The sequence below is a fragment of the Rhamphochromis sp. 'chilingali' genome, assembly GCF_963969265.1.
Source record: "Rhamphochromis sp. 'chilingali' genome assembly, chromosome: 9".
NCBI classification, from domain to species: Eukaryota; Metazoa; Chordata; class Actinopteri; order Cichliformes; family Cichlidae; genus Rhamphochromis; species Rhamphochromis sp. 'chilingali'.
This window is the reverse complement of record NC_137936.1, coordinates 26,941,164-26,956,287: the sequence shown is the minus strand read 5'-3', so window position 1 is coordinate 26,956,287 and position 15,124 is coordinate 26,941,164. Positions and strand designations below refer to the sequence as shown.

General features: G+C 38.7%; 1 protein-coding gene across 1 annotated transcript; it reads right to left on the bottom strand.

The window, feature by feature from the left end:
* Nucleotides 1-4,961: 4,961 nt before the first annotated feature.
* On the bottom strand, nt 4,962-10,307 carry pck1 (phosphoenolpyruvate carboxykinase 1 (soluble)). Its single transcript, XM_080891643.1, has 10 exons — nt 10,155-10,307; nt 9,401-9,683; nt 8,701-8,885; nt 8,127-8,330; nt 7,713-7,900; nt 7,396-7,558; nt 7,056-7,280; nt 6,602-6,733; nt 6,381-6,476; nt 4,962-6,132 (listed from the first exon to the last, which is right to left on the bottom strand). Exons 2-10 carry the CDS (start codon nt 9,622-9,624, stop codon nt 5,675-5,677), a joined length of 1,875 nt encoding a protein of 624 aa, XP_080747769.1. The 5' UTR covers nt 9,625-9,683; nt 10,155-10,307; the 3' UTR covers nt 4,962-5,674.
* Nucleotides 10,308-15,124: the final 4,817 nt, after the last annotated feature.

Here is a 15,124-nt window from a genome sequence, read left to right as displayed (position 1 = left end):
AACTTATGTTATTTGGAAATAGTAGTTTAAATACAAATGCAAAGATTCAAATAAATGGTGTTGATATTGAAAGAGTCAGTGAAAATAAATTTCTGGGGGTAATAATAGATGAAAAACTTAACTGGAGAGCTCACGTAAGATATATTCATTCCAAAGTATCACGAAGCATTGCAGTACTAAACAAGGCAAAACAGGTATTCGACAGAACATCACTTCATATTCTCTACTGTTCACTGGTTTCACCATACTTAAGCTATTGTGCAGAGGTCTGGGGCAATAACTATAAAACCACATTACATTCACTTTTTACTCTTCAAAAGAAAGCAATTCGAATCATCCACAATGCAGGTTATAGGGAACATACAAACTCACTATTTTTGCAGTCTGAAATATTGAAAATTGACGATATAGTGAAATTCCAAACAGCACAAATTCTATTCAAAGCAAAAAATAAAGAACTGCCAGGTAATATTCAGAGTATGTTTTTTTTGAAAGAAGGAAGTTATAATTTAAGGGGTTTTTGTAACTTCAAAACAATGAAGGTACGTACTACAAGAAAAGGCTTTTGTGTTTCTGTTCAAGGAGTGAAACTATGGAACAAACTGAATATGGAATTAAAGCAATGTCCAAACATAAAACTGTTCAAAAAGAGTTATAAAAATATGATCTTCTCGATCTATAAAGAAAAGGAAAATATTTAAATTAAGTGAATGTCTCTATTTAAAAACAAACAAACAAAAAAATTCATGATGTGATATTATAGTATATAGTATATCAGAAATCTGTTCACTATTTTTATTACAAATTATATCAGTAAGGAAGCTGACTAAATATTCACTGATAATTTATGGGACAGGGGTGGGATTAAATAAGTGTATACTTCTTCCCACTCCCTTTCAACATGTAAATTAATCAGAATGTTTTTTTTGTATGTAATTTGTATAGTATATTTTTTTTCTCTCATTTCTTTTCTAAATGTACTTGTATATTGTTCACATGTTGAAATAAATTACCAATCAATCAATCAATCAATCATTATAAAAACTGCTGTAATTAGCATTTCTGCATTGTCGTGATTTCTGCCCGTTGAGGTTGCTGGTTGTGTTATTACCAGGTCCTGGTGCAGGAACATTGTAGGCCAAAAGAGTAAATAGTCATGTGTCTGTTAACCTGTGTGTCCTGTGTACATTTGTTGTACATTTACAGGAGTTGTATGGACTTCACATCCAATCATCCTGCAGTTAGTTAGCTGGATTCTGATGGGAATTCTTTATGGAAACTTGTTGTTTCTTCTTTAGATAATAACACCTTGATTTAACTTAAAAAGTGAATTGAAGTGGTGCTGATCTTTTTAGCAGTAAACTTTAACAATCTGTATGATTTAATTGAACTGCAGCCTGAATAAAAATGTTTACCTGTTTACCTGCAAATCCACTTTGGTTGCTGGAAATGCTACAACAAAAACTTTCCCCAGTAACCTATTTTGTGTTTATTTAATGTCTAAGTGCTCATACGTGGAGATAAGTAGGACATTTTGCAATGATTCTTCTGGATGATCTGTCACTGATTATGAGTCTTTACTGGTTAACCAGCCTCTGGTGGAAAAGTTACTTCTGTTACTTGTCTCTTTATGTTCTTAGAAACATTATTTCAGTCAAAGATAGTGTCAAAAACAAGTTAGTGATGATTAACTACAGTTCATATCATTATCTTCATATCTTACACAACAGCTCCAGTGTACCATGGGACAAAAACATGTGAGATAATGATGATGATGATGAGATAGCCTTTATTTGTCAGTTGCAGGTCTTTTGCCCACACAGCCACAGTCCAGGCGACCTGATTGCGGTACAGATTGTCTTGTTGTCTACATGATGTTTTGCATGTAGCAACATTCGTGTTAAAAACAGGATTAGCTTGCTTTTTGTGAGGTCATGGCAAGAGACTGACTATAGTCGGGGGTGCACATAAGTGGTCCGCAGGTGCGCAAGTTGCAACGCGCGTTTGCGTACATAAGATTTTCTGGAGGAGGACAGACATTTGTTTAGAACTCTTAAAGATGTCGAAGAAGCAAGCTCCTTTACACAGCCTCCAAATAAATGTCAGAAGGAGTCCGAACCGCAAAAGAAGCGCATATTCTCGGAAAAGTGGTTGCAGGAGGTGAGCTGGCTTCAAACAAATGATGAACGCAGAGAGATGTGGTGCAGAATATGCCGTGAAAATCCCACTCTAGCGGACAAAAACAGTGCCTTTTATATGTAGCAAACGCGCGTTGCAACTTCTTATCTGGTGCGCGTCTTTTATTTTGACAGCGAATGCGCACCTGCGGACCACTTATGTGCACCCCTGACTATAGTGTATACAGTGGGCTATATTATGTAACTGTGTCTGTAACTGTGATAAAGCACTGTATAAAACACACGATACCAATATAAAATCAGCAACTGAATTTAAGCTTTTTTTTATTTGACTACAGAAATTCTAAAAAGAAAAAAAGAAAGAAAAAAAAGCAGATGTTCAGATAACCTCCCTGTGAGTAGCACTTGGTGATGGTGGGGAAGAAGAATCCCATTGTCATGGTTCTGAGTCATTTGACCCCGCATTTTGGGTTTTCTTGTGTTTTTGTCATTTTGTATCATGATTTATGTTTAAGATAAGATAAGACACCAAGACAAGACATGCAAGACATAAATGTAACAATTCGACCACTACTATTACTATGTAAGTAATAGATATCTATGAGTATAGAAATGTACACGCACGCACACACGTACTAACTAAATATACATATGTATGTACCTGCACACGTCCATACATATAAAAAGGTGCATTATGCATGAAGTGTGTGATGTCCACAATGTCCAGTGACTCATGATGTCATGATTGAGGAGTTATAGAGTCTAACTGCTGTTGGGATGAATGATCTGTGAAAGCACTCCTTCCTGCAGCGAGGGTGTTTCTGTCTGTGACTAAAGGAGCTGCTCAGCATACTAACAGGCTCATGCAGAGGCTGATGTGGGTTGTTCATGATGGGTGTCATCCTCCTCTCACCCACAGCCTTCACAGACTCCAGAGGACATCCCAGCACAGAGCTAGACCTTCACATCAGTTTGTCAGTCCTGCTGACACTCATTCATCAGGCTCAAGAAAAGAGCAGCACAGAGAGACCACAAACAATACACAACTGCATACAGAACAGACAAAAATTAATGACATGACACAGTGGCATATACATTGAAAAGAGTGAGGGGGAAAAAATTTGCTCAACACATCATTGGAAGTCACCAACAGCCTGAGCTTTGGCAGCTAAAACTAAATGCTACTACAGGGTCACCTGTCATGTTTACATATTTTAATCCTAACCTTAACTGAAAAGAGACAAAAAAAAAAATCAGGATTAAATATCATTGGATTTAGTTGAACAATAAAACAAGGGCCTTCTTGTAAGTATCCTCGACCAGCTGATCTACAGTGGAGGGAAATACATATTGATTCCAAATTGAACTCATTGTTTTAGCCACTTAGAATTCTGTGGTAGGTTTATTTTAATAGTAAATGATAGAATGTCAACAAAATATTCAGGATTAGAGATGTAAGAGTTACAAATGAATGCTAATTTATGTAAGATAAATAATTCTTTGATCTTGTACTGACCAGCATGAACTGAAACAAAAGTAAACTGTTCAATAAGAGTTTAATTGGCAGCAACTTCAGCATTAACAGCCAACACTGACAGTTAATTGCACCAGTTCTATGAATAGCACCCAGAACCTCTGACCTGTTTACATCTTGAATGCTGCAAAAACAAAAAGCCACCTAAGAATATCGGCAAGAAGACTGCTAAACTTCACACACTCTTATAGTCTAATAGACATATCCACAAGAAGCATAGTAAAAAAAAAACAAAAAAACAATCATATCTGTTGGTCTGATTAATCACAAATGGAACAAAGATGAAATTACTATCAATAATAATTAGTGTGGGGCAACTTGCAAGATTTCCTCTGTTGTTATAGATATCAGAGCAGCTCTGAGGACAGTTACCAAGAAAAATATTTGTAATACATTGTGCTGTGATGGTTTGAAATCCCGGAGGACCCATGTTCAGGCCTTGAGAGAGTGTGATGTGGTAGACGAGGCCAAAATTGAGCAATTTTTGCATCAATTTACTGGTTGCATTTGCTGAAGATGACACAGAGAATACTATCCCAAAACATGGAGATGGAAACTTTAGGCTTTGGGAATGTGTTTGTGCCAGAAGTACAGGGTGACTGCATGACATTAATCACTCAGCCAAGGACTGAAAGTGACTCATGAATAGGTCTTCCAGCAAGACAATAACCCAAATCATACAGGAAGAAGTACAGTAAAGTCATGGAGCACCTTAACCACTGTCTGGGTCTTAGTCCAACAGAAAACCTATAGAGAGAAATGAAGCTCTGTGGTTTCCAAGCAACAACCTTTGAACTAAAAGATTATGAGAAGATCTGAAAAGAGGAGAGGTAGATGTATGCAAACCGCAGGACAAACTGCATGAAATATTTGACAGCTTTGCTTGCCAAGAAAGAGTATTCCACCAAGTGTAAAGTCTTATTTTAAATAGCAGTGTCAAAGATGCATTATATAATTATGTTTTCTTTGTTTTGGCATTCTTAGTATTTGAAAGACTGATTTCAGATATTTTAGCACAAACTAAGACTATTTTTAGATTATTGCTGTTTACAGATATATAGATACATGTAGTTTAGTTGAAGTTTAGTTTTGACTTTTAACTCAATTAAATGCTCATTATTTATTCCTAGCAGGTGTATATGACGTGATGGAGGTGTTGTATCAGCTTGATATAATAATGCTTGATTTTATTCTTTTCAACACTTACAAAATAAAACAATAATAACAAAACCAGATCCGTGAAAAATGAAACAGAACGACGAGTAAGTTTAAATACTTTTATTGTTGTTTCACCTCATTGGGGGCTTAGATTACAACACAAGAGAACCAGGTGATACTAAGTCAGTATAAAAATAAATTAAGGCAAAAATAATACAAAATTCCCTTTTGTGAGACCTGAGCTAACGTAGACTCTGTCTCTGTCATATAATTCGATACGACAATGACAGTAAGATGTGCATTCACAATAAGTTATTATTAAATAGAAGACTTCTGACAATAGGACAATACATTGGAACAACAGAAGAAAAAATATTGCTACTACAAATGAAGATGAAGATGCATGGAAATGTAGCAGTCGTTACTGATATTATCTCGCTGAGATAGTTCTAATGAGCATGGTCAGGAAGGTTTATCTTTACTATTCCTACAGTTTCATGATTTACATTCTCCATGATTTGCATGGATTTTTTGTAATGAACAGCCCAAGCAGATTATAGAATGTCACAGTGGTAATAACCAAATGCTGTAAGGAAAACTGCTCATTTTCTTAAGGATATAAAGGCCTTACTATAAATTAAGACTACGTCAAAGAGATAATCTAGCTATTCATACTATGTTCTATGATTTTAAGATGTTGTTTCCCAGTTACTTAATTTAATTTCCAGAATGTCTTACATGTTATTCTATTATTGCCAACACTGTAGTCTAGAATTACAGACAAATAGTCTGGAGAATTAACCCTACAATTGTTTACAGCTGCTAACATGTGGCTTTTTCCTCTTCACATTTGCTTCACCCTCTGCTGCAGGAGAGCCAGTTGCTGGGCTACCTCATTGGGCAGGTCAGCGTTCACCTGTGTGGTGAAGTATTTCCTGATCTCATCCACCTCCCTCTGCCAGAATTCCTGATCCAGGGAGAACAGCTCATCCAGGTCCACATGTCCCTGAAGGCCCTGGAGATTTAGGGAGTCTCTACAAGGCAGGTAGCCCACTGCTGATGGCATGGCGCCCTCCTCGCCATTCACCCGTCTGAACATCCAGTCCAGAACGCGGATATTTTCACCAAACCCGGGCCAAAGAAAGCCGGCAGTGGGGCTCTTGCGGAACCAGTTGACATGGAAGATCTTAGGAAGCTTGGCACCGGGGCGATCAGCCATGCTCAGCCAGTGAGAGAGATACTGGCCAAAGTTGTAGCCAAAGAAGGGGCGCATAGCGAAGGGGTCATGCATTATTACTTTGCCTGGAAGAAAAAGTAATTAGAGATTTGTCAGTACACTGTATGTTAACGTGAATGACATTCATTCGTTATTTGTTGTCATTCAAGAATTCTGAAAGTGGTTTTTTCTTTGCAGAATTTCAGATTAAATTGTCGCTAGTCTAAAACAATTTGTAGAATATTAGGCAAAAGTCAAAATGATCATCTAAGAAACTCCTTAAACATCCACTGATTGTCTTTCATACCAAAAAAGGACACTATCGTATGCTGACCTTTGTGTTCGGCTGCAGCAGTGGCCTCTGACCTCATGGCAGCGCCAACAAACACACCATGCTGCCAGTCAAAAGCTTCATACACAAGGGGAACACCTGAAAATAAGCAGATTCATTATCCAGTTATTTTCTGAGAAGTATTTATGTATTATTTTTATTTCATGTATTTAATCAAAGGGCAACTGGTGTATTCATTTCCATCTTTTGTAGTCTCTTCTCACCTTCTGGTCTACGCCCACCAAAAATGATGGCCTCTATTGGCACTCCCTCTGGAGACTCCCACTGTGGGTCAATAATGGGACACTGTCTTGCCGGAGTGCAAAAACGAGAGTTGGGATGAGCACAGGGCTCGCCTACGAAGAAGAAGAAGAAAAAAGAAAGAAACTAAGAACTTTTTACTTTTATGACACTCACACACTTCTTCTCAGTTTTAAAGTATATGATCTTTCTGTTATTTATCCCTATTTTTTTATAATATAATCTTGTACTCTGAAATTATTTGGGTCTAACAATTAAAGATTAAAAGCTTTTTTTCTTGTTACGAGACATTTGAAAATTGCTTTCGTTACACTTCTGTTTCCACCTTAAATACTGGTTTTAAATCTTAGACATCTTGTAGTCTTGCTTCTTTTTCTTCTTTTGTGAGCTGTTGCTTAAAATCAAAGAGCTGCTTACCATATTCTGAGCGCCAAGGTTTGTTCTTCCAGGATGTGATGGTAACTCCCTCGGGCAGTGACTGGTCCATTCCCTCCCAGTACACACCACCGTCACTTGTCTCTGCAACATTTGTGAATATGGTGTTCTTGATGATTGTTGCCATTGCATTGGGGTTGGTCTTGGCTGAGGTGCCGGGTGCAACGCCAAAAAAGCCATTCTCTGGGTTAATGGCTCTGAGGTTTCCTACAACCAGGGTGAACACACAAATTAGAAATGTTAAAGTCCGCTGTACTGGATTTATGACATTTTTGACATTTGTACATCCTTGAAGACCTTTAAAAAGACATCCTTCCTTTACCTTGGTCATCAAACTTCATCCATGCAATGTCATCTCCCACACATTCAACCTTCCAACCAGGCAGCGTGGGGCAGAGCATGGCCAGGTTTGTTTTTCCACAGGCGCTGGGGAAGGCTGCTGCCATGTACTTCTTCTCTCCAGCAGGGTTGGTGACGCCCAGGATCTGAACACAGGAAATATTTGAGATAAGATAAGATAAAACTTTATTAATCCCTCGGGTGGGTTCCTCTGGGAAATTCGGAAATTTAGTTTGATGAAAATGAACAGAATGTGGATGAATCCAAAATTTAAGTGACAGTCTCATTTTCATTTCTTACCAGCATATGTTCGGCCAGCCAGCCTTCCTCTTTAGCAATGCGTGAGGCAATGCGAAGGGCAAAACACTTCTTTCCCAGCAAAGAGTTTCCTCCGTAACCACTTCCAAATGAGATAATTTGTCGGCGGTCTGGGATGTGAGCGACTAGTGTCAGCTCAGGGTTGCAGGGCCAGTTATTCACCAGAGGCTCTGAAAGACAAATTAGTACATTTGTTCATTTCAGTGGTCTATTAGCAGTTTTGTGGCAAAAGCGCTATTGTGTAACTAAAATATAAGTGAAAATATTATTGAGCAACAGTAATCAGAGGAGTAACTGATTCATACTCATAGTAAAACAGTGCCCCCCCCCCCCCCCCCCCCCCCCCCCCCCCCCCGTATAGCTGCAAGAGAATGAGTCGATCAGTTTTTGACATACTTTTGAGTGGCAGAGGACAGCCGACAGAGTGCAGACAGCGGACAAATTCTCCAGTCCCCAGGGCGGTCAGAACAGCTTTCCCCATACGAGTCATCACCCTCATACTGGCCACCACGTAGGGAGAGTCTGTCAGCTGTACTCCAATCTTAGAGAGAGGGGAACCTACTGGACCCATGCTGAAGGGAATCACGTACATGGTCCTACCTGAGGATAGATACAGACAGGGATGTTCTTATTATTATGTTATTTCAATATTATTTTAAGGTTTTTGGTATTTGAGACATTCAGACAGTCAGGAAAAGAAGAAAATTTGCCTCCAGCTCATTTAAACACTTTAAAGGCAGTGTAACTTGTAAAAATAATCTCCGATAGTGTTTCTTCTTTCTAAAAAGTACCTGCTGCACTGTGGATATACTTGTCTAGATTCTCAATGGGGTCCCAGAAAGGGGAAAAAATGTATTCATTTAGTCAGTGTACTATTGATGAGTGAAAACTTTTGATTTCTCAAGTTTTTCTAGTCCTATATTTGAGTTAAGAACTGATAGCATTTATGAAACACGTTCGTCTCTGGTACCTCTCATGCAGCCGGGGAACCGCTGAGCCATGGCTTTGTCGAACTCTTCTGGGGGCATCCAGCGGCCCAGCTGGCTGATTCCACCTCCTAGTGGAGTGGGCACTGTGTCCTTCTGTTCCTGGGTAACAATAACTGTCTTACTCTCCACACGAGCCACATCCCTCGGGTCCGTTCTGGCCAACCAGCTGCAGGAAGAGGGAGAAGAAAAGGAAGTGCACAAATATTGAAAACTTTAGGACTTTTGTTTTAAATTTTAATTTGTTGTACTTTATTTTAAAGTAGGCAACGATTTTAAAATCTCCTAAAGCAGCCACAAATCAATATAATAATAATCAATATGTCTTCTTGATATCAGCTGGTAAAATTGAATGGTGTGATTGAGCTACCTAGACATACTGGTTTGTCAAGAAGTAGAAATTTTCCAGGCATGTTTTATATTTAAACAGCTGCTGATGACAGAATGATGTGTGTTGTAATTATCAACAGCAACAACCCTGGGCATCTCCCAGCTGCACCAAAGCACCACTGTCCCAGCTACAAAAACAATCCAAGCTATATTCAAGAAATTTAAAGCTATCGTTAGCAATAATTTCTTCTGTTTTTCAATTTGAAACCCTCACTCACATAAAAATATAAATAACTAAATAAGTCTCTTAAAAAAAGAAAGCCTTCCATAAACCACTGAGTGTAACAAACATACCAGTTCTCATATTTGGTGAGCTTCTTGATCATCCCCTGTTCCTCCAGCTGGGTCAGGATGGCAAGGTTCTCCTCGTCTGAGCCATCACAGATGTGAATGGACTCTGGCTGGCACAGGGTCATATTGGTCTCCAAAAACTCCCTTACAGCTGGACTGAGGGCACTGAGATCACCCTGCAGGATCCTGGGACCACTCTGGTTCTGGGACGGGATCTGAGGAGGCATGGTGAAGGTTCTGGAGAGAGCGTGAGCTGATAGACTGAGGGGAAAAGGTGACAGGAAGTCTGGAAAGAAAGATTTAAGTGGGGGTGTGAAAAGGAAAGGGGAAAAAGGAAGATGGTAGAAGAATGTTGGAATTGAATAATATGGGTGAATAATATGGTGACAAGGAAGAGGAAAAATATAAAAGGAGGATAAAGTTTCGGAAATAAAGACATAAATGAGGACAGACCAAGAAGAATGAAAAAAAAAAAAGAATGAAGCAGAAAAATGGTCAAGGTGGAGTAAAATTTGGGATAAAAGAGAGACATGGGGGGAAAAAAGAATTTTAAAAAAGTCAGTTTTGTGCATACATATTCTCAAAAAAAAGTGCTCCACTGCTGCAACATCAAGAAATCAAACTCTGGGTGATGCAACAGCATCCTTGTGCAGATACCTCTCATTCTGCAGTGATCCTCACATTACTTTGCCTCATATTATTTTACCCTCCTCACTTTAAACATGAGCCCCACTGAAAAGAAAGAGCAGTAGGTTACCTTCAGTAGTTTGCCTGGAGTGCAGAGCCTTTAGCTTGGTCTCATCTGCTGAGGTGTCCCTGTTGCCTGTTTGCAGGAGAGTTGAGGACTGTTTCTCCTTCTTGGTCAGTTGTATCTCCTATGGAGAGCTTTGTCCTTTTTATACCCTGGGACGTCTCGCAAGACAAGGGAGGGAGTGGGGAGGGGTGGTTTAGAATGGGGGAGGGAGAGGGTGAGGAGGTGTGTCAGGAAGGGTGGTGGTGGTGGGGGGGTGGCCCTTGCGTTAGCTGGGTGAACCTGTTGTTCCCTGCAGATGTGAAAAACACAGTGTGCAACAGGCTGCTGGTGAATCATTACTCAGCAGCAGCACGTAATGTCGTCTTTGAATAACCGGTTCCCTCTGCCGCTGATCGCTGATAGCTGGCTCAGATATGAAAGAGAGGCAGGTAGCTATGCTTTCACTGCTGTGGCTGTCTCTCCCTCTGTCTCTCTTTCTGAGTAACACATGTTTTTGGAGGGAAAACTCAAGGGGAGACTGCCTGGACAAATGCTTTTTTTTTTTTTTAGAATGATAACAGTTCGTCTCTTACCATCCAATCAAAAAGAAGGCTGAGACAATAGCACAAGATTTCAATCTTAAAATTCTGAAATAAACAGCAATATATGCTCACATAGTTTTCAGCATTTTGTAGTGTAAAATAGACTTTTGCCCTGAAGCAGCAAAGCAAATCCAATTGATATAGTCTCTGATTCAGGCTGCCGCTGCCAGTGTGGTAACCTCCTGTGACGATTGCAGCAGTTGAACTTTGGCCTACTTTACTCGATGATGTAAGTTCAGGGTTCAGTGTTGCCAGAACTATGTGTGACGGGGGCTCCTTGGCTGGCCTCCTTTTATTGGCTGTCAGGCGAAGGCTTGCCTTTGTGGGATCAATGGTGGGTCACTGGAACATGCGCCCGTGTGCGCAGTTCAGAGGAACTGCTGAATAAAGTCATCGACACTTAATGATAAGAGGTAAAAGCACATGTTGGAGATAAGCTCAAGGCATTTGTAAAAGTTGTAGCAACAGTTAAAGAAGTAATAAAGGCATATGTTTCAGCATAATTTTAATGACTGTCCAATTGCCACATGACAGAACGGCAGCTCTCCATGAGCTGGAGGGTTCTTCATTCTGCTGCTTAATACACTGGTATGCTACATGTCTTTAGGAATAAACTGCGTTTTAATGCACCCTCTTTTTCAAGTTAAGTTTACTTTTGAGCTTTAGTAACAAAAAGAGGTTTAAAAACATATGATCAAAACCAGAGTTGCACAAATGAATGCAAATTAAACTAAATTATTCAAAGGTCAAAAGTCGTTATTTGTAAAGGAAGGGAACAAATCTGAAAAATTGTGAAATATCTGAGAAGCAACTGTGACTGTGTAACATGTGGGAAATGGGAGAAGCTTTGTTTTGTTAATAATAATAATATATTCTTTTAAAGTATTGAATATTCTAGTCCATTAGTAATTTTTCAGCTAAGGTTTTCTAATATTTCATTAAAGTGTGGTAAACAACGCAAAATGGACAGATCACAAATCAAAGAAAAATCACTGATATACTTTTACTTATTACTTATTACTTATACATGTGGCAGACGTTTCAAATGATGAGGAGCTATAACAGCTTGTTTCAAACAGAGGATGAACTGAGGGGCTACAGTAAATCATACAAAACAGCATAAACATATAAATTTGGAAACGATGGGGCACATTCAAATTAAGGGATGTGGGAAAGTATCAGCAAAGGTCCACTACAAGTACAGTTTCTGGAATTGATTTCTCCAAATCAAATTTCAGTGAGCCCTCATTCCCTATGGATGAGGGCATTATTGTCCTGGAAAAGACCACTCCCATCAGTATAGATGTGTTTGCAAATGTTATTACTCAGAACCACTTTGCATTGATTTGCACAGTTCCTTTCCTGTAAGGCAGGGGTGTCAAACATAAACTGAGATCTACTGTTAAAATTGCACTTCTTTATATTATTTAAAGACATCTCATGTAGTTACACACTGACAGAAAGTAGAGTTTCACTCAGCTTGATTATTCTGAATCCAAAATGAATGATGTTAAAACGACCCAATGGCACATAGGACAACTTTGTACAACAGGTCTCATTATCCTCATTGCCAGCCAGGAGTGAGATTTGGAAAAAAATATTGCATTTTTACTTTAATTTAATATAATCTATGAATTATAACAAAATTTTAGCTTGAAGTAGAAAAACAACATCTCTGAAATGTCTGCATCTGTATTAGACTGACTAACAAAAAGCACCAGAAGGCTCTACAGTAACTGTGCTACAGTTCAAAAAGGTAACAGTTGGTAGGCAATGATATAGCTTGGTCACAGTACAGGGACAAGCTTAATAACAGTGACAATAAGACTGGCTTGGATTGTTTGCAGTGTACACAGGTTCAGCTTGTATAAGTGTGCAGTCTCATAGGAGTCTAATCCTGTGAATAATTAATAACAGCTTATGAGTCTAAAGCTTGTAAAACCACCTTTAGCACCAATGATTAGAAGTAATAATTTTCTTCATGACTTTAGCAGTCTCTCACACCACTGAATTCTGAAGTTAGTGGGCATTCATTTCTGCACGGCTCTTTTAAGGTCCAGACACAGCATTCTGTTGTAGATTTGCTGGTCTTCTTCGGATTGTTGTCCTAACTAAACATTAGCTGTTGGACAGATGGTCTCAGATTTGATTTTCTGCAATACTTCATGGTTGACTCAATGACCACAAGGGGCTATGATTCCTATGTAGTATGGCTACAGATCTTGCCCCAATCTTCACCTTTTCGCCACCCTACTGACAGATGCTGGTGGTGATACGCTAATATGCTATTATTTTTGTGGCTGTGCATTATGTCCAAACCTGTCCACTTTGATCCAAAAGATATTGTTCCAGAACCTTTGCAAACTGCAGATTGGTAATACATTTAAACAAGATGTATTTGTTTAATATTTGTTAATTTGTAATATTATGAACGTTAACATGACCTGTAAGGTTTGAGGTGTAGCTCTTGGGTTTTTTGCAGTTTGACCATTAAGCATTGCACCATCTGACCTTGATCAGTTAATCAAGCACATTTGATTAGCTCTACAGACCCTATAGAGTCCTGTGAAAAATTATTGCAACAATTTGTTAAACTAATAAAGTATAATTGTACTTGTACTGGTAGTAGCTCTAGTATTAACCCACTTTCCTCCTACAGAAGGAGTACCATCATCATTGATAGGAAAAGGCAAGTAGTAGTGGTTATAGCAATTGTAGCTAAACTTAGTACTTGTTGTAGTACTGATAGGAGTGGAGTGCTACTTTTAGTGTAGATATTGTCTCTAAATATAACTGAATGCATGATAGTGTTGCAATTAAGGGGGGATATTTTCCTGAACATGGTTTGTGGAGCCAAGTGGACAAATGTCAGTACATCTGAGCAGTTATATAGAAACAGCAGTGAACAGGAGTAACCTCACACAGGGTCCGACTGAAGGTTGAAGACAACAAGATGTAATAAAAAGGAAACTCCTCGACAATGGCCCTTAAAGTTGTGTAACACCTGCAGCTCAAGTGTTTCATGAACAATATGTTCAGTTATTCAAGAACTGTCAGCTGTCATAAAACAAAAATACCCAGAGGATCTTCAACTTTAATGACGCTCATATTATCAGCACAGCTCAAACCGAATGGAATCTGAACAAAACTGCAGCAACGGGATGTAAGTGAATGGAAGCTAATATTGTCAGATCTTAACAAAACTACATTTTGAACTAATTAAACACAACTCTACTGCATAATATGTTTCTCCTGAGTATTTGTTAACATGTTCATGCTGCGAACTTAAAAAAATGATAATGTGTCAGAACTGCTTCCAGCTTGTGCTATATGCTCCAATAGGTCAAGAAAATCATTTAATGCTGCTTTAACATAATGCAAACAAACATTCATGCATCTTATCTTTTGTATGTGAACAGATGACAGATACTTCTTTAGGATGATAAGTTGTCACCTTGCAACGGGAGCGAAAACTAGTTCATTTACACATCAAGAAATCAATGAGGAACCTGTTTATTCATTTGAAGTGATTTAGGTTTGGGGCTAAATGTTTTCCAGGTCCCTTGTATATATTTGGCTCCTCCTCCATGTTGCCAGATGTTTGCAGTGGGTGATAGGTGCTGCTGCAGGCCTGCAAGTTTGGCATCTTTTATTTCAAAGCTATGGTGTTGTCAGTGTGGAGTTTGGCTTTGTCTTGCTAAAAGCTCACCTTTACAGAAAAATATGTCATCTGGATTTTTGAAGCAGTTATTGCTTTCAAAATATCTTTCTATATAATTTTGTATTAATGGGACCTTCACAGATGTGGAAGTTACCCATACCACCTGTAATAATACACTTCCATATCATCACAGATGCTGGCTTTTCAACTGTGTGCTGGTAACAAGCTTGATGAGCCCTCTCCTCATTAGCTCAGAGGACATGGTGTCAAAAATAACTTCAGATTTTAATTGCTCAGAATAATTTTACCCTTTTCCAAGTCCATTCGGACTGAGCTCAGACCCAGAGTAGATGGCAGCTTTGCTGGATCGTGTCTATGTATGTATTTTTCTTTGCATGGTAGACTTTAATTTGCACTTTGGGCAATAGTGACAAGCTACCCGCTGACAGTGGTCTTCACATGTCTTCCTGAACCCATTGCAGTGCTTTCCTTTACTATTTATTCTGTCAAATAATTTTTAAATATAAGATTTAAATCTTCATTCTATTTCAAACAGTATCCAGAATTATTTTTGTCTTGAGGGGAAGGTCCCAGCTCTTAGGGCAAATGTGACCTCAGAATTTATCTTTGAGGAAAAATTCTCAATACAATAAACAATAGTTTAGTGTAAACTGAAGATGTCCTTTAATACACTACAGATCCCAACCTACCTAAGAGGGCAAAGCTTTCTA

What these genes read in the sequence shown, in the direction of transcription:
- pck1 (XM_080891643.1), bottom strand. Translation starts at nt 9,624, where the DNA reads ATGCCTCCTCAGATCCCGTCCCAGAACCAGAGTGGTCCCAGGATCCTG. An exon ending in GTTCCCCGGCTGCATGAGAG is followed by an intron (nt 8,331 to 8,700) that starts GTACCAGAGACG and finishes ATCTATCCTCAG; the next exon opens with GTAGGACCATGTACGTGATT. An exon ending in TGCTGCAGCCGAACACAAAG is followed by an intron (nt 6,133 to 6,380) that starts GTCAGCATACGA and finishes TTTTTCTTCCAG; the next exon opens with GCAAAGTAATAATGCATGAC.